This window comes from Alligator mississippiensis, chromosome 4 (genome assembly GCF_030867095.1).
Source record: "Alligator mississippiensis isolate rAllMis1 chromosome 4, rAllMis1, whole genome shotgun sequence".
In the NCBI taxonomy this organism is placed as follows: Eukaryota; Metazoa; Chordata; order Crocodylia; family Alligatoridae; genus Alligator; species Alligator mississippiensis.
In genome coordinates this window covers 104,360,638-104,378,082 of record NC_081827.1, presented here as the reverse complement: position 1 = coordinate 104,378,082, position 17,445 = coordinate 104,360,638, and the positions used below count along the sequence as shown (strand labels likewise).

At 42.3% G+C, this 17,445-nt stretch overlaps 1 protein-coding gene across 1 annotated transcript in view; it reads left to right on the top strand.

The window, feature by feature from the left end:
* Nucleotides 1–17,445, top strand: part of RFX4 (regulatory factor X4) — a 108,380-nt gene that overhangs the window by 7,571 nt on the left and 83,364 nt on the right. Inside the window, exons 2-3 of the mRNA XM_059726193.1 lie at nucleotides 2,414–2,500; nucleotides 15,582–15,642. Coding sequence (XP_059582176.1) covers nucleotides 2,414–2,500; nucleotides 15,582–15,642 — 148 coding nt within the window. The remainder of the gene's footprint in view (nucleotides 1–2,413; nucleotides 2,501–15,581; nucleotides 15,643–17,445) is intronic.

Genomic DNA, 17,445 nt, shown 5'->3' with positions numbered 1-17,445 from the left:
GGTGGGGGGGTGATCCCTGCTGCCCCCTACTGTCCCACGCTGCATGAGGGGCTCTGCACAAGCCCCCCCGACTCCCGCCTCACTCCTCCAGCCCCCCCACAGCTGCCCTGCCTTGGCCAGCTCCAGCCCTTTAAGAAAAAAAAACAAACGAGAAAAGCCCTGGGACTCACCACTCCTGCAGTGGCCTCAGAGCTTCAGGGGGCCATGGCAGAGCCCCCCACATAGCATGGAGCAGCAGGGATCGCGCCCCCCCTAGTAGGAACGGTGAGTCTGGGGTTTTTTCATTTTTTTTTTAAAGGGCCAGAGCTGGGGTTAGCAGGACAGCCATGGGGGGCAGCTGGGGGGGTCAGGGGGCTCATGGCAGAGCTCCCCATGCAGCATGGGGCAGTGGGGGGCAGTAGGGATCACCCCCCTGCCTGGCAGCACCCTCTGAGTCGGGGCTTTTTCTTTACCAATTGCCGAGACTTGGGACAGGCAGGGTAGCCATTGCCGAGCTGGGGGGGGTAGGCCTGGCTGATTTGGAGATTTGGCAGCAGCTGAATCTCTGAATCAGATTCAGCTGAATCAATTCAGGACAGTGATTCTAATCACTGAATCGAATCACTGTCCCCCAAATCGGCCGAATCCAAATCTGAAGTGAATACTAGCCACTTCACAGAGGCCTATTGTGCAGGTACTCACATGTCCATAAATTCTCTTTTGGCTCTGGTTATTTGCTGCTTATTTTTAAATACTTTGCTCATGTCTACTCAGTTGGTCTGCTTAGTTGGACTGGTACATGGAGCCACTTTTGCAGCCTTTGCTTCTCTCTTTTTTTTATCCACCAATGGTGAAACTCATTGCCTAAGTACAGATAGTCAAAAAGCCTGAGGCTGAATTGATTCAGTCTTTGCAGGTTAGTCTAAGATGCAGCTACTAAACTGAGAAACAACTAGACATACATTTACCTTTGATTCAGGAAATGCAGCCACATGCCTGCAGTGGCTCAGGCCAGAAGCTGGGGGTGCTAAAGCATGGCTCTCTGGCATGCAGCTAGCATGGCTTATGTGTTTGCTTCCTCTTCCTGCTGCCCCCAAGGTCTCTGGTATTTGCAGTCCACAATCTCAAGAGCAAGACTCTGCAAGGTTGCTCATCACTTCCTCTTCCTGCTTTTAGGTGCCTCTGTGATTTGTAGTCCACAGTCACAGTTAGCAGTAACTTTCAGTAAGTTTAGCAGGGCAGGGCAAGGCAGCTCTGTACTCAGAGGGTTTAGCCCCTCCCCCCCGCACCAGACCCCAGCTGGGGTTTGCCTGGGGGAAGGGGTAGTCCCTGCCTCTCCATCCCCGCTCCCCCAACCCTTCTTTGCTAGAGTAGATAGCACAGCACAGCCCAGCCCAGGGCTGGAAAGCATGCTGGGATGCCGGGGGGCTCTGATTTAACTCGAACCAGGAAGGGGTCTGGGACAGAAGTTTCATAAACTGGTTTGACCAAATCAGTTAAGTCTGATACTACTTTCAATCAGGTTTATCTTAAACCAGTTTCAGCCATTTTGTAACTAATTTATGTGTCCCAAACTTGTATTCTGTTACAGGTTTAAATCAGCTTCAGATCACTTAAACTGGTTTGTGTGTAATTTCTGTCCCTAGCCATTGTGGCCAATCTTTACTCCTTCCTGCCTGTGTACATGACAGTACTATACTGATATTCTGTCATTATACTGAAGTAATGTCCAGATGTCCCAGTCAGAATCAGCGCTATGAACTGTATGAATTGTTCTATGAACTGTAGTAGCAAATAGATAGGAAGACACAGTCCTTGTCTTTGTGGCCCAGGGTCCCAAGCCTGTAACCAGCATGCACCTTTACAGAGTGAAAGTCTATGCAGGCATAGCACCCATTGCATCATCCTTATTCCGGGATTGAACCTGAGAAAGGGGAATTTGTGCCTTGATTCCTCAAAGACTTAAGCATATGCTTAGTTGTATGCAAATGGAGAATCCTAGTGAAGTCAATAATGAGACTATCCACATATATAAGTCTCCACAAGACTGAGGCCGAAGAATGTACGTGTAGTGTTCTTGCTTCAATTGCTTACATAATTTTCAGGGTAATCCAGGAGATTAGAGCCCCTGAAATTTTGTCACATTACATTAGTATTAGTGGAATAAAGGGCTTTGACAATCAGATAAATTATTAGTCTCCACAAGGAAGAGTTGTAATGCGTATGGGTACATCTCGGTCTGGATTTTTTTTTAAGACAGAACAAAGATTTTTCTTGAAGATAACATCAGATAGGGCAAGTCTTACTTGAAGTCCTGCAGAAAGTCATCTCTCAAGTTGTAGTGTTGTATTGTATCCTCAACATCAATGATTCAAATGCTGCTGCCTTTTTTTTTTTTAACCAAAAAACCAAAACAACTTCTGTTATTTTGCAGAGAGTTGGATTGAAAGATGTCTCAATGAAAGTGAAAACAAACGTTATTCCAGTCACACCTCTCTGGGGAATGTTTCTAATGATGAAAGTAAGTACTTTCTATTCATCTTAAATAAGTGTATGGGGATGTCCAAGTGCAAACTCTAATACTCAAATATGTCATCATGACACTGATGATAATTATATTCAAAAGCCTTCTTTGTCTTGTCATTATATTTACTACATGAAGAGCAATTTGTGTGTTGCAGTTAGGTACACTGTGCTGTCTTCTGAGGCAGTGATTTGGTAAATGAACTGATAAACTGTTATACAATGTAAAAGTACTTTGTTTACTATGCAAGTAATTTTAAGAGATGATTTAAAATTATTCTTATTTGTGTTCGGATAGCATGTATTAGGACTCCACTGTACTAGACGCTGTATAAACACACAACAAAAAGACAAAGTCCACCCCAAACAGCTGACAGTCTAAGTAATGTGAATTAATATACTATTCAGAATTCCAAATCCTACCATCATTGAAATAACCGGCTGTTTTAGCAGCTGTAGTTGAGAGTGCCAAGTGACTGCGATGTCTGATAATTTTATACATGTTATGAGAATGTTTGCTACACTCCAGTTAAAATGTATTAAAAGGGAAGCTAGGGGGCTTCTATTCAGCTAGATCCAAGATGAGTCAGGACCTCAAAAGAGCTATGCATGGTATCATAGGTTTGTAGGCAAAGAACTGACTGCAGGATTGAAGTCTCGTTGTGTAAAAGTGATGACATCTAAAATAGAATGGTCAGGATTAGGTCTATAGCAGCCCATCTGTTTGGCTTTTAACAGATAAATACTGGATATGTAAGATACAAAAGGAAAAATATATAGTCGTTTAATAAATCTTATTTATATATCTAACTATATCTATATCTATATATCAATTATACACACACACACACACACACACATATATATATATATATATATATATATATATATATATATATATATGTTTCACAATTTAAAGAGAGATTGTCAGGTTAAAATTCACATGTTAAACATGGCCTTGCCTGAGCTACTTATAAAACCTTGATACTGAAGGGAAACTGTCAATTTAAAATATGACACGTTTCTCTCACTTTTTAAAATTATGCTAATTTTAGGTGTTTCTTTGAACAAGAATGGTGTGCATTGGTAGACCTCTCCAGGTGTCTTGCTACAGTTCTGAAAGAACAAGTCCAATCCCTGTTCTGGATTTATGACATAGGCTACTTAGGCTGACCCATCTGTAAAAGGGGACCTAGTCATCTGGGTGGGGAGTCAAAGGCTGCTGGATGTGATGCTGGCCACGTGTCTCCCTTGCAAGTCATTGGCTACAGAAATTGGTGTGTCTTAACCACACTGTCCCAATGGGCTGGTGGAATGTGCTGGACCTTTTTACCTTTTAACAAAACTAAGTGAAAGACAGAAAGGAAGGAAGGAAAGTTCAAGAATGTTTAATTCATCATTTATTTTTTACCATTGGTATTACTTTTTTTCTCTCATGTCACTAAATTCTGAGAGCGCAAATAAACTACCTTAGTCCTTTCTGTACTTCTGGAGTCACTCCGCGCTGCAGTATATATTGGAGCTTTAAGCATTGCAGGGGAAAGCATAAGTCTAACAAACTCTCTTGAATTTTTAAAAATCAAATATGTTTACTCTATTGAAACCTTAAAGAAAACCCAAACCTATTTTTTGATCTAAGCATCCTAATAAGTTTCCATTTCAAAGTTTTTTTTCTGTGTGGGAAAATTATTATATGACCCATGTCATCACTACCTCTGTGGGCTACTGTGATATGGCTAGGTCACAATGCAATAATTCAGTAGTCCTTAAGCTTTTCCTGAACTGTGACTTTGCTCTCCTGTTTGCTCAGGGATGTAGTTGGGGCATCCTCCACATTACAAACCCGGAATGATAATGGTGTTTGGAATTTGATGACATTTGTTCACAAGCCACAGGTTGAAAACACATGCTGCAATTCTCCAGAGCAATTGATACAAGTTTGTTTGAGAATCGCTCATTTAACAGGATTCATTTTAAGAAATTAGGGCTTTCTTCTCATTGAGTTGATCTCTCTAAATAACATTCTAGCAGATTTACAATAAGAAATGTACAGATTTGCTGTCCATTTTGTAGCTCTGGGGATTATTTATAACTTTGAGATCATGGCATGCAAGGCCATTTTGCTTGGCCTACCACAGCTGGCATACAGCAGCTACCCAGAGCCTGGACCGGCTGTGGCAGGCAGCCGGCAGGCTGCAAACAGCTGTACCGGGCTCCAGAGCCCCAGCTGAGCTCTATGGCAAGTGCACCTCTGGGTGGACAGGAGGGGAGGGGCCAGGGTTGTGCTGCCCCAGGCCCCTCCCTTGCCATAAACCCTGAGGAGTGTGTGCAGCTGCTGCCACCACAGAGCCAGTACCGGGGCTCTGGACCCCAGTGCAGCCATTTACAGCCTGCCCACTGCCTGCTATGGGCAGCCTGGCCTCTGTGGCCAGCAGCGGCTGCACACGTGCCTCAAGGCCCATGGTAGGGAAGGGTCCATGGCAGTGCAACCCTGGCCCCTCGCCCATCATCCACCCAGGGGCATGCATGCACCTGCCACCAGCATGAGGATCGGGCCTCTCGTGGCTCCCCAGCTGCCTGCCCCTGGCATACCAAGTCAAGGCATCAATTGGGGTTGGGGTGTTTTTGGCACTCCAGTCAAAAATATTGCTGACCCCTGGGCCAAAGGCTGGGCCTGACATATACACATTGTCTGTGGGTTTGAGCAAGGGTTCATCAAACTTAATGGAAAAATTCCTATTGACTTGGGTGAGCTTCGGATCAGGGCTGGAACCAAAGCCAATAGGGGCCTTGTTACACATTAATTTTAGGCAGCCTGGAGCTCTTAACCCTTGGCTTGTCCACACATTAACACCTGAAACTACTTTTAAGCACACTTTAGGCACCACTCCAAGGCAGGCTTCTCTCTGATCTGTGTAATCCAGCTCATGTTCCATTAATGTGTGGCCACTCCCCACAGATGAGCTGCCCAAGTTGCAGTCCTCCAGCATCCCAAGATGCAGTGTTCCCTCCCCCATGCTCTTGTTCTGCATAGACAAGCTTTCCACTGCCTAAACTCTATTGCCCCCTGGCAGTTCTGGTGCCAAGCCAACTCTCCCTCCCACCACTTGGCGTATCACTTTCTCACCCCCAGGGGTGCAACACCATGCAAACAGCAGCCTGCAGAGCACACACCAGCTAGCCAGGCCACAGGGCATAGACAGGTCCAGCAGTGGGATCTAGAGCAGTGGGAGGGGGTTCAAGGTAGGGGATAGATTGGGTCCCCACGAGCTGGGCTGTGTGTAGGCGAAATGAGAGGCGTGTGTGCACAACACTTTAAAGCGAGCTAAATGCTTTTGCACCACTTTAATGGTGTCGGTGTTTGCATGCCTCGGTGGTGTATTGCATATGAATTCCAGCTGCTACAGGAAATTTGATGGCGTAATGCATCTTAAATGCCTTGAAGCGCAGCAAACTAAAACTCCCTCAAGGTTGTTAAAACCCACTGCTTCAATTTAGGGTCCCTGTTTTATCTACACACGCCTCTGGGCAATAGTTCCCCCAAAAGCACTACTCCCACCTCCCAGCCACCCAGGGAAGCACAACCAGCACCCCTCACACTCTGATCCCACATTCCAATTTATTAAAACATGAGACCGTCTTTCATTTAATTCCTCTTTATTTCTTTGTAAATTTTTTTTTTTTACTTCTTTTTATTTTATCCCTCGGTGACTGATTTTCTTCATTTCACCACCCTTCCCTATCCCCATTTCCTCTCCACCTCCCAGTTTCATGTTCCCACCCCACAATCCATCTCTCACACTGCCCACCCTCTCCCCCCCACCCCTCACCTAAATCAAAGATAGAAGCCTGTCCTGACCCACCAGCTCTGTAGCGGCAACTCACAGCTGTGCAGGTGGGGGACAGTCAGAGAAGGTTTTTAACCTTAAGATGTAACTTCTCCAAACTTGAACTGGCACTAACACTTATCAATATTTGAGCAGTCCAAAGTGCAATGTGTGACAAGGCCCTAGGAGTCCTTCCTATGACTTGGGGCTTTGGGGCCTGTATGTTTATTGAAAAAAATATTTTCTTTTGGTCTATAACATAGGCCACTTGTACTTCTGACATAATTTAGTGAACTCTGTAGTATGGATAGGATTAAATACTTTTTTTTTTTCTTGATCTTTAACCCTGTGTTCCTGATGTGATGCTATGCAGATTTGGTCTTACCTGGTGGGATATTATTTCCATTATAGATGGAGCTATTTTTCTTTTGTTATAGGGGAAGTAGTAAACCCCCTCTTACTCCCCATTTCATTTCTGGGCCAAGGAAATTTCATACACACTGTCTTCCAATATATTATAATAGACCTTCTTAGAGTCAGTGTCAGAACAAGAGGTATTGTGTTTCATGTATCTTGGTGTTGATTCTACTTCACAGTGCTCCTTTAAATCTCTCTGAGCAAAGGAAGTTTTTATATCCTGCAACAATCTCTCAGGTGTCTTCACTGTCAGCTTGCTGTGGTGATGCCAAGGCATGGCTCAGCATTCATACCTAATCTCAGGCTTTTAACCTGCATCTTAATGCTTTGGGTGGGGGGTGGAATTTATTCAGTTTTTTTGGACCAACTTGCCAATCACAGGACTTTTCATGTGGATGCAGAAGCCATGGATATATGCTCCACACCAAAGAAGTGCCATGGAATAAATAGTCCTAAATTAAAGGGTTTAGTGTATTTGTGTCTTACTTTTAATTTGGAGCAGTAGTCCAACTCCAGCATCCAGTATCTAATATCTTGTATCCTGTCTTCAATTGTGGTTTGTACCTGATTCATAGATTCGTTCATAGATTCATAGAGGTAGGGTTGGAGGGGACCTGAGCAGATCATCTAGTCTGACCTCCTGCCCTGGACTAGATGGCTGATGGCTCAGCATGTGCAAAAAAACCCCACAAAGTGTTATGAAATAACTCATCCTTTGAAGAAATGTTCTTCCTAATTTCCCATTGGTTAGTGGGTCCAAATGTTTTTTCCCCATTGTCTAATGTGATTGGCAATCTTCAGCCATCAACCTTAGTGATGCGTAGGTTGAATCTACGTGTGCATTTAACTGCACAGTAGACTAATTTGCTGCAGTGTGAAGTGTCATAGTCTACACATGCAATGCTATTAGATCTCAGCAAACTCATTTTTGCTACCTTAAAATAGTACTGGCAGGGACAGTGCTCTTATGGTAACAAAAATAACTCCACCTAAATGCACAGGTAGACACTGACCAGGTACATGAATTGTACCTGGTCAACCCAGCCAGCCAGGGACCAGATCCCCAGCTCCTGCCAGCCCTGATATCACCAGCCACCGCCACCCAGAGCCCCGCACTGACTCCCTGGAGCCCTGCCAACCTGGGGCTACTCTGCCCCAGCACTGCTGTGGTCCCAGGAGCACGTGAAGACACTGGGAGCAGCTGAGTCCAGCGCAAACTGTGCCAGAGTTTATCACCTCGCCTTAGTGGCATGTGTAGATGCACCCAGAATGTGGCGGAGTTCCATCAACTGATGTTGTTATGTTCAAAATTGTTTTCTTTTGTTCCTTGAAAGAGATTACAGACTTCTTTCCTTCCTATATTTCCATTTTCCTGCTTTCCCTTCTCCTCACTCATACTTTCTAAAAGTTTTGTTATGTTATGTGTACCTAGGTTTAAGAAACATCTGGTCCTAGCCACTAACAGAGATGGGATACTGGATTAAGTGATTTGGTTGCAATGTAGAAGATCCTGTCTTACCAGTTTTGCATTTTTAAGCCATTGAGTGGTAACAAGGTACAACCTTTTGTGAGGTTATTGAACTCGAGTTTTAAGCCATTGTCAAAGTGTAGGTATGTGTGTTTTTCTAGGTTTATGAGATCCCTAGTTCAGCTCTCTATCCAGTCTGCTTGATAGTAAGGTCTGGGTTTCTGTGAGGTTATTTGCTGATTACCTCTAGTTCACTGGGCTGATGTCAAAATACCATCTTCTGAGAAGTGACTGTCTCAGCACTTCTAGCTTGCTGAGCTAGCGTTATGGCAGAGGCTTCTGAAGGTTGCCAGCTCAGCACCATTAGCCAAACCCAAGCCTTGTTCAGCTGAAACAAGTCTCCTTTCTTTCCATTTATTGCGAAAGGAAAAGAAAATAGACACCTTGCTCAGCTATAAGGACAATCAATCATTGCAAGATCCAGGACAAGGTAGAGGCTTCAAGATAGTAATCAGTCTGCTACTATGTTCCTTCTTAACTTTGGGCCCTATTCTTTCTTCTGTTGTCCAGCCATGCTCATGCACTGTTGTTTCCAAACTACCATGTTGCTGTGCATCCAGCATGCACTAGGCACTGACAAGCAACAGGAGGGAGAAGTTTTTGAGAAAACCACATGGTCTCCCTCACATCTTCTAGATAAGGGGTTGCTGCAACTGGATGTCTAATTTCCATTTCCAGCCAAAATAAGGCATCATTCATCTTTCTCTTGTTCTCTGTACTTCAGCAGACTCCAATGACCTTTAGAGTTTATGAAGAGAAATTACAATTCAGGGCTTTTTGAAGATTTCAGTTTTCACATTATCTAAATATGCAAGTCAATTAATTATAGTGTAATTAAGGATTTTCATGGCATCACGTGATAGTCAAAATTTAGATGTTAGCAAATAAATAAAGTTAAATTTGTGGAGAACATTATTAATAACTGAAAAGAATCCTCTCCATTTTATTTTTTGTATGGGCAAATCCATCAGGAATTAGAATTTATTTATTATTTATATATTATATATATATATATAAAATATGTGTAGTCTTCACTGCTTGTTGTACCTGTGACTTACTAGCACAAATCTTTTTATAATTCAATAGTAGGACTCAAAAAGAAGTTCCATTGAAACAATTATTAAGGGAAAATAGCATTTTTGACTAGCAAAAACTTTCATTGCTGGTGCTTGTCTTGCATTTTTTTTCTCTTTCAGAAAACAAAACTTTTTCACCAGGAAAATATTAAAAGTTTTAAGTAATTTTTTTGGTGGAAAGTCAAAAATTGTGACAAAACTTAGTTGAAAATTTCTCTTAAAATCAATTTTCTGAATATGTCTATTCAATTATGCTTGTGGTCCCAATCCTCATAGGTGCTTCTGAAAATCATACCCTGCATAAGCACCCTCCCTTAAGGGCTAGAATTTTACCCATGGCTATATCATGGTAATCCCTTATGATCACTTAGTTTAGGCAGAAGGCAGGACAGTATAGCACTTTTAGGCTATACAGTGACATACTGCCCTGCTTCTTGGCTAACTTAAACACAGCTAGCTACCTCTCAGAAATTAGCTTGTTTTAGCACTGGGCCAACCACTCTTTTAAGACTATTTAGGGAAAAGAGTCTGTTCAGCTGAAAGCTGAGGGACTGTTCAGCTTGATACAAGGAGCTCATATTCCCACACAGACTTTCCTGAGTACTGTTGGCTACTGGGGAAATATCAAGAGATAGTACCCTTCATGATATTCTGGCAAGGATAAGGGAACTTTTGTCCCCATCTCCATGACAGAAGACAAAGATTGAAGTCAGCATTTTTCAAAAGTGTTCACTAATTGGTTTGTGGGCACCCAACCTTGCATTTCTATCCCCCACCTACTGACTCTGAGAATCAGGGATTCTTTCAAGCTAGGTTCCCAAAACTTAAAGCAATCAAAATTAGTGGACATACTAAGCCATGAAACTAAATTTCCAGTCAGAAGGAGAACAAAGGCATTAACCAGGGACATTTCTATTGGGGATAGAGAGAACAAGATCCCAGTGCACCTCCATGTCCCAAAAATATTTCTTGGATCACCTTCTCTCTCCTGGTCTGGGAATTGCAGGGGGAAGTGAGGGAAGCCATCTTTCCTTTTTGTGATTTGAAAGAGGGTCAAAGTCTTGTGCCAATCATGTATAAAAATAATTACACAGGTTTCAGAGACCTGGTTAGGTTGGCCATCATAGAGGACAGTCCGGTTGTCCTCTGTCCTCTGTTGATACAAAACTGGACACCTTTATGTCCTCTATTTTTCTCTTCAAATAGAGGACATAAAGGTGTCGGGTTTCGTATCAATAGAGGACAGAGTTGCAGAAAACTGGACTGTCCTCTGATGGCCATCCTAGACCTGGTGTTGGAAGTTTCTCTTCCCATCCCCATTACTATTTGGTGTTTATAGGGGCAAGGGTGTTCTTGTGGGCTCAATCAGCCTATCGTGTTCCTGACTAACTGGGAGCTCTGTCTGTGGACTGTCAGGCCCTCAGTTTCTGCTGATAAGTGGTCTGATCTTCCCTCCATGATCAGTTGTCCTAAAGCTACATTTCACTCACAGCCAAGCCCTCGCGTCCTGACTACTCCGTGTGTGTGTGTATCACTGAAGCAGTTAAGTCATTGTCTCTACTTTTGGAGATGGGGTGCCATATAAAGTGTTCTCCAGCTGGTATGTGTGGGGGTGGCACACACTGTGCATGGAAACTGGGATTGCCCTCAGGGTTTCAACTGCTTTGCTGCATTTGCAGCCATAGAAGCTAAATCTGGCATAGAGGCACTGAAAGCTATATCATTGGGCAATTCTTTGAGTCCAGGCTCATACCAGATTCTATATTTCCTTTCTTTGCCTAGTACTGAGCATCCCTATTAGTGTAATTTTTAGTGTAGGGTTTCATTTTGAGGAGAAACATTAAAACAGTTAACACAAAAGTAAGGAAAACTGACAGTCCTTATTTTGATCCTACCGTTCAAATACTGCCAGAGCACGGGTTCAGGCAAGAGTTAGACAAAGCAATCCATTTGAAATTTCAAGCTACATTTCTAAAATATACAGAAAAAAGAGATTCATTTTTTCCACTGAGTTTTTTTCTTACTGCTCTTGTTGTGAAAAGATGGTCCATATGATACATGACTTTGCTATTCAATAAGATAATAAAGTCCCAATAAAATTAGGCAATTGCTATTTTGTACAAAATAAAGCAGGATTGCTTTTATGTGGGGGGTATGTGTGTGTGTATGTTTAATTTTAAAGTTTCATATCTATAGGTCATATCCCTCATCACACCTCTTCTGGGTGTAATCTTTATCCATCTCTCAAAAAAAAGACTCTGACAACCTAAACAGCAACATCCTACTCCTCAACCTCCTCTATCATAACGTTCTCCGCTCGTCTTTACTTCAAAACATTAGACAGGAATGAAAAAGGATTACATTTCCCTTCACAACTCCCTTTAGATGGCAGTCCCTTGACATATAAGTGGGATTTCCAAGGTTAAACATATCTTGTTAGTTGTGCATATATACAACACAGGGATTATCAAAGTAATTTGACTGCCAGCATTATCAGCTTCCATCAAGGAGATAAACAGCCCTTAAGAGTAATTTATCTGTGATCAGCTTCACTTGTTGGTAAGTGAAACGGTCTTGCTGAAACAGGTAGCTCTGGAGCTGTTCAGAAAATGCCCTTTTACCTCCTACCTCCCACCATCCCCTCAAATCTTGAGCCATCTTTTTAAATTGAGAAACAAAACAAAACAACGACAGATTTTGAGCAGCCAAAATCTTTGGCTGAAAGCTGCCAAAAGCCAAAAATATTTCGGCTGAGAGGTATCCAACTGAAAATTTCATTTTCAAAGAAATGTTTCTTTTCTGTTAAAAAAAAAAAAAAACAAACCCCCAAAAAACCCAAAAAAAACCAAAAAAAAAAAAAACCAAACCAAAAAAAAAAAACAACCTCCCCCCCACAAAAAAAACCACAAACGAAAAAAGCCTGTGGTTTTGTTGAAAACCCAATTGTCCATTGAATACATATTTAATGGAAAATTTCTGAACATCCTTCAGGTACCGTGTTCCTCCCATTCAGGTATAGAAACAGGCTTTGTTAGGGGTTACCACATCTGAAAGAAGGAATCCCACAAGTATACAAATCCGAGGAAACAGTTTGAACTATGATTTATAATCTTACTATTAATCTATATCTTCATAAATCCATGTCCTAGGGAAGGAATGAGTGGACAGTTTGTAATATGTAGCCTGTCTCTTACAGCAGGTTTGATAGGGCACCTGCTCATAGTTCTTCATATGAATTTGCAAGAAACAGTGGAGACTATAGTGGCTATAATATGTATAATCTAGACATTTGATACAATGCCACATAATAACCCAGGGGAATATTATTAAATCAGGATGGCATAAATGAAAAGATAATAAGCATCTCTGGCCTACTCCATTAAGTGTATGAGCATAGAAAAGATCATCAAAAGCTGTAGTTAGTGAGGGAGCAGCACTTAGGGGCCTCACAGGGTCTGATAGTTTTTCCCATTTTCATATTTTTGTTAATGATTTATTGGTAGATAGCAAAACGGAAGGTATTAAGTTAATAGATGGCCTTCTACCTGAAGAACAATAACCCTACACAGGACAAAAACAGGAGCACAGGCCAGATTTTGTTCTCATGTGCCTATGTGTTGCTCTTTCTGAAATGATAAAAAGTGAAGTAATCTTTCTGCATCTGAGCATAGAGTTTATCTGTTAAGAGTCAACAACACTGGAAAAAGCTGTTTGTCTTAGGGAAAAAAAATACTGGACAGTAAGGGTGTGCGAAATGGGCTGTATTCAATTTGGATTCGGCCCAAATCGGGGACAGTGATTCGATGAGTTGATTCGGATCACTGTCCCAATTCGATTTGGCTGAATCCGAATCTGAATATTTGATGCTAATTCAGGGTCTCAGTGATTCAGTCATAGACATGGCTTTAAATGTTTTTTCTATATACCTCAAGGTACCAAGCATGGCTTCTGAATGCTGCGATGGTGGGCCAGATGGTGCATCCCAAGGGAGTACTTCTGGTCCACTTCTGGGTCCACCACCAAGCATGCTGGGGGGGCCCCCCATACCCCCCCCAGCTCAGCGATTGGCTGTGGGGGGACCCCAGGTACTGCCTCCAGACCCAGGAGACACCAGTCACTGCTCAGGGGGGCACAGGGAGTCCCCCAGTGTGCTCCCCGGTGGACCCAGAAGTGGACCGGAAGTGCTTCTGGTCCATTTCCAGGTCTGCTGTTGAGCGCATGGGGGACCCCCCCCCGCCCCATGCTCCTATGAGATGCTCCATCCGCCCCATCATCGCAGCATTCACGAGTTGCCTGGTACCTTGAGGTTTGTAGAAAAAGCATTTAAAGCTGTGTCTATGTCCAAATTGCTGAATCTTTCCGAATCTCTCTCAATCTATTCAGAGGGCTCTGATTCGATTCGGAGAGATTAAAGGGTCTTGTGATTTGATTTTGATTTTGATTTGAAGATTCAGGCACCAAATCAGGCCGAATCTCCACCAATCAAATCAGCGACCGAAGTGCCCTGTTAAAAGGAACTAGTAGCAACACTTACGTTTAGTTTGTCAAGCATTTTCTGTTGCAAGAGAAGCTTGAGTTGTTTCTTGAGAAACTCTCCCACTTCCACAGTTTGCAGCAGTCCTTTAATAATTCAGCAGAGGTAGGACCCTCGGGCTACAGAAATGCCTTTTCTATGTTGCCAAAAAAAATCCTTTTGCTGAACTATATTCTGTTAAAATTGTTGTTTCTTGTCTTTCATTCATTTTCCCTCAGGAAAGTTGTGGCTGTCTGCCAGAACAATAACCACATTCCCAAACAGCCTGAGCTGGGCTGCCATAAGCAGGGTAGCAGGAGGAACAAATATTGTATTGGAAATGCCTAGGATTTGCAACAGCAGTTGAAGTGGGTGAGAAAGAGGCTAAGTTCATATAGCTCCCAGGGACAGTGCTCTGTTGTGGAGAAACCTGGATGAAGTGCCTTCCAAGACCCAGTGAAGTATTGCAACCCCAATAGCATACCTACCAGAGCCTGCCTTGTAGGTGGAAGTGGCAGCAGTGGTTACTCCCACTAGGGGCCAGGCCAGTTGTGGCAGTGGCAGCAGCAGTGTTGGTATCTGGGGTGGCAGTGGTGGTAGCTGCCATTTTTGCATGCCCCTCTAAGTGGGCACCTGGGACTGGCGCTTGAGTCCCTCACCCCTCATTACACTATTGCGGAGCCCAGGAAAGTTTAGGCAGGGAAAATATGGGTGATATATGAATTAATGCGTGCAGCCCTGTAACAGCACATGACTATGTGGGGAGGCCCAAGGTACTTACGAATAAGACAGTTAATTTTATACAGAGTAAATAGACTGATCTGTGGTCCTCGTACTACTACAAACTGGAAAATGGTATACCAGGTTATAGCTGTATCTGGCAAGTCTAGTGATGACAAAGTTGACTTGGACATGACTTAAACTATATCCTCAGTCAAAAGAGGGATGTTGATGCCATCTAAATCCTCAGAGGATCTACAGCCTTGCAGATCACAAACATCTAGGAGCTATTTCTGTGTGTATTTTTATAACTCTTACAAGAATTAATGTGAAAGAAAACTCAACATTAAGAAAAACTGGTTCATTTTTTACCTTTGTTCTTTTCTTCTCTTGGATTTTTTTTTAAATTTTGAAAATCAGAAGTGAGTAAACAAAACACTTAGTTATTCTGGGAAGTGGTTAATTTAGAAAGAGGCAAGAAAATTCTCCGAACAGTAGAACACAATATTATATACTGTCGTCTTCTGTTTTTCTTGACCAGATTAATATTTGTAATCTTAGAAATGCTGTGTATGGCATACCTCACCCCTGTGTTAGTTTGTGGTTCGTTACAGGTTTACAGTCTGTGATTGGCATGAGTACCTCCCTTAGCTCAGGTAGTAATATGGGTTTAGAATATGCTATGGAGCTGAAGGTCCCAAATTGCTACTCTCCTGGTGACTATTTGGAGGATTAGCTCATATGGGTGCATGCCTTGTATAACAATGGTTTATACACATGGTTCTGGTCCTCTTGTCAGAGTCAGCTGAGCTAAAATGTGTCTCACTTGAGGTGTGCCAGTCTAGGGTAAGCTGGTTTACATATTTCTAGATTGTAACCCATACTTTTCAAAAATTGTGAATTGTGAGCATTTTCCTTGAACCAGTGGTTCCTTATCAGTTGAGAACTACCTGAGCAGTTCCCACTGAAATTACATACTGTTTTTTATTTCTCAATAGATGAGGAAAAAGAAAACAACAGAGCATCCAAACCACACTCTACTCCAGCTACTCTGCAATGGTAAGATTCCTGTTTCTCAAACCCCTGTTAATCCCTAATATTTTCCACTTAATTTTTCCATAGTTAAAGTGTGTGAGTTGTGCGGAGGGGGTGTGGTTGTACACTGAAAAGTTCTGATCCATTTTGGAGAGAGGCATTTTCCAGTTTGTGATCCACTTCTGGTAGATTGCCACTTAACCAATAAAGATGGATTTTTTACTTTTAATTTTTTTTTAAATAAAGAGAAATAAATACCAAATCCAGGCCCTGATTCAGCAAAACACTGATGCACGTGCTTAAGTCCATTCCTGTTGACTACTTTGTTGAAATGTGGTCCCAGCAATTTAAGGCAGAGGCAGAATAAGAGCTAGGCTGGTCCGTGCCTGGCTCATTAGTTTTTCCTTGTCATAATCCCATGGGAAGGGAGACAGGGAGGGAAGAGAGATGGGGTAGATGCAGAGTTGAAAGGTCTACCAGAACACTGTTGTGTCCCCCACTGTGAATAAGTAAGTAGTGCTCTACCTATTCACTCTTACTGACTGCAGCACTTGCACTTATGTAATGGCACGAACTACACAGTCTTCAATCCACTGTTTCTGTAGCTCACTTCTTTTGCTTTGGTTACTTTTGTTAGTTGGTTTCAAAGGGAGTTGAGGGTACAAAGCACCTTGTAGGAGGTGCTCTGGACCTGGCTGTCTGGAACTCTGATCTATAGCCATCTGAGGTTCAAGGTCAGGGGGCTTTGGTTCAGACACTGTTGGAAATCAGTGTTCCTTGGCTTGTTTTAATACTTACAAAGAAAATACATTGAGAGGCTATTGTTCTCTCCACTCTACTTCAGCTATAAGTGCTTTTCAATTTGGCAGGTGAAAAATGGGTTAACATACAATGTCAGTCTTAGCAGTGTGTTAGAATACTTCTCTGTCTACATCAGTCTCCTGAAACCAGTTTCATTAAGGGGACAGGAAGTAGAGGAGCCAATTTTCCCAACATGGACACCCGTTAGACTTTTAGGTTGGCATTCAGGCACTCAAGTGCCCATTTTTGCTAAATGCTAATCTAAGCCTGCAGCTGCAACACTTGGGAGTTTTACTTTGGCCATCTGAGTATGAAAATTGGCTTGATGGTTTACTTTCAGCATCCTTTGGTGTGGACCTGATTGAATTCAAAGAATAATCTATCCAACATATTTGGATTTTTTTCTCCATGTGAAATATTCCCAAACAGAATGCAATACCTTTACCATTATTTCTTCTTTTAAGTTAAACCAGTTATTTTGTGTACCTCTATAAATTGATCTAGAATAACATGTGTGTAGTTAGTGCCCCGATTGGATGAGCTTGCAAACACTTCTGATACAAATGCTCACACTTACAAATTTAAATAAATGCACTTGACTTGGCTTTCTGCAGATATTTGTGCCAGGGTAAAATTCAGTCTCCCAAATGTTTGTAGTGAGGGAATGAAAAAGGAGAGACAACATAGCCTGAGACATTAAATAAAAATTATAGTGAGTGTTCATGAATTTAGTATCATTCACCCAGTCTACTTCAGTGTAATGCAAACAGGATAATGTACAACAGTCTATCTGAAATAAAATAGCAGACCGTGCTTAGCAAGTCACAGATTCAGGACAGTGTTTATTTTGTGATAGTGCCAGTTAGGAGCCTTTTTCCCAAAGGAGAATATAACATAGTAGCCAAGAAGTCAGAACTAATTAGAACACATGCCAGTGATACTGTTCCCAAAAGAAAACATGCAAATACTGTAAAGAGTCTTCTGCCAAATACTTTCAAGCTTCCTCAGTCATAAAGGTTAGTAAAT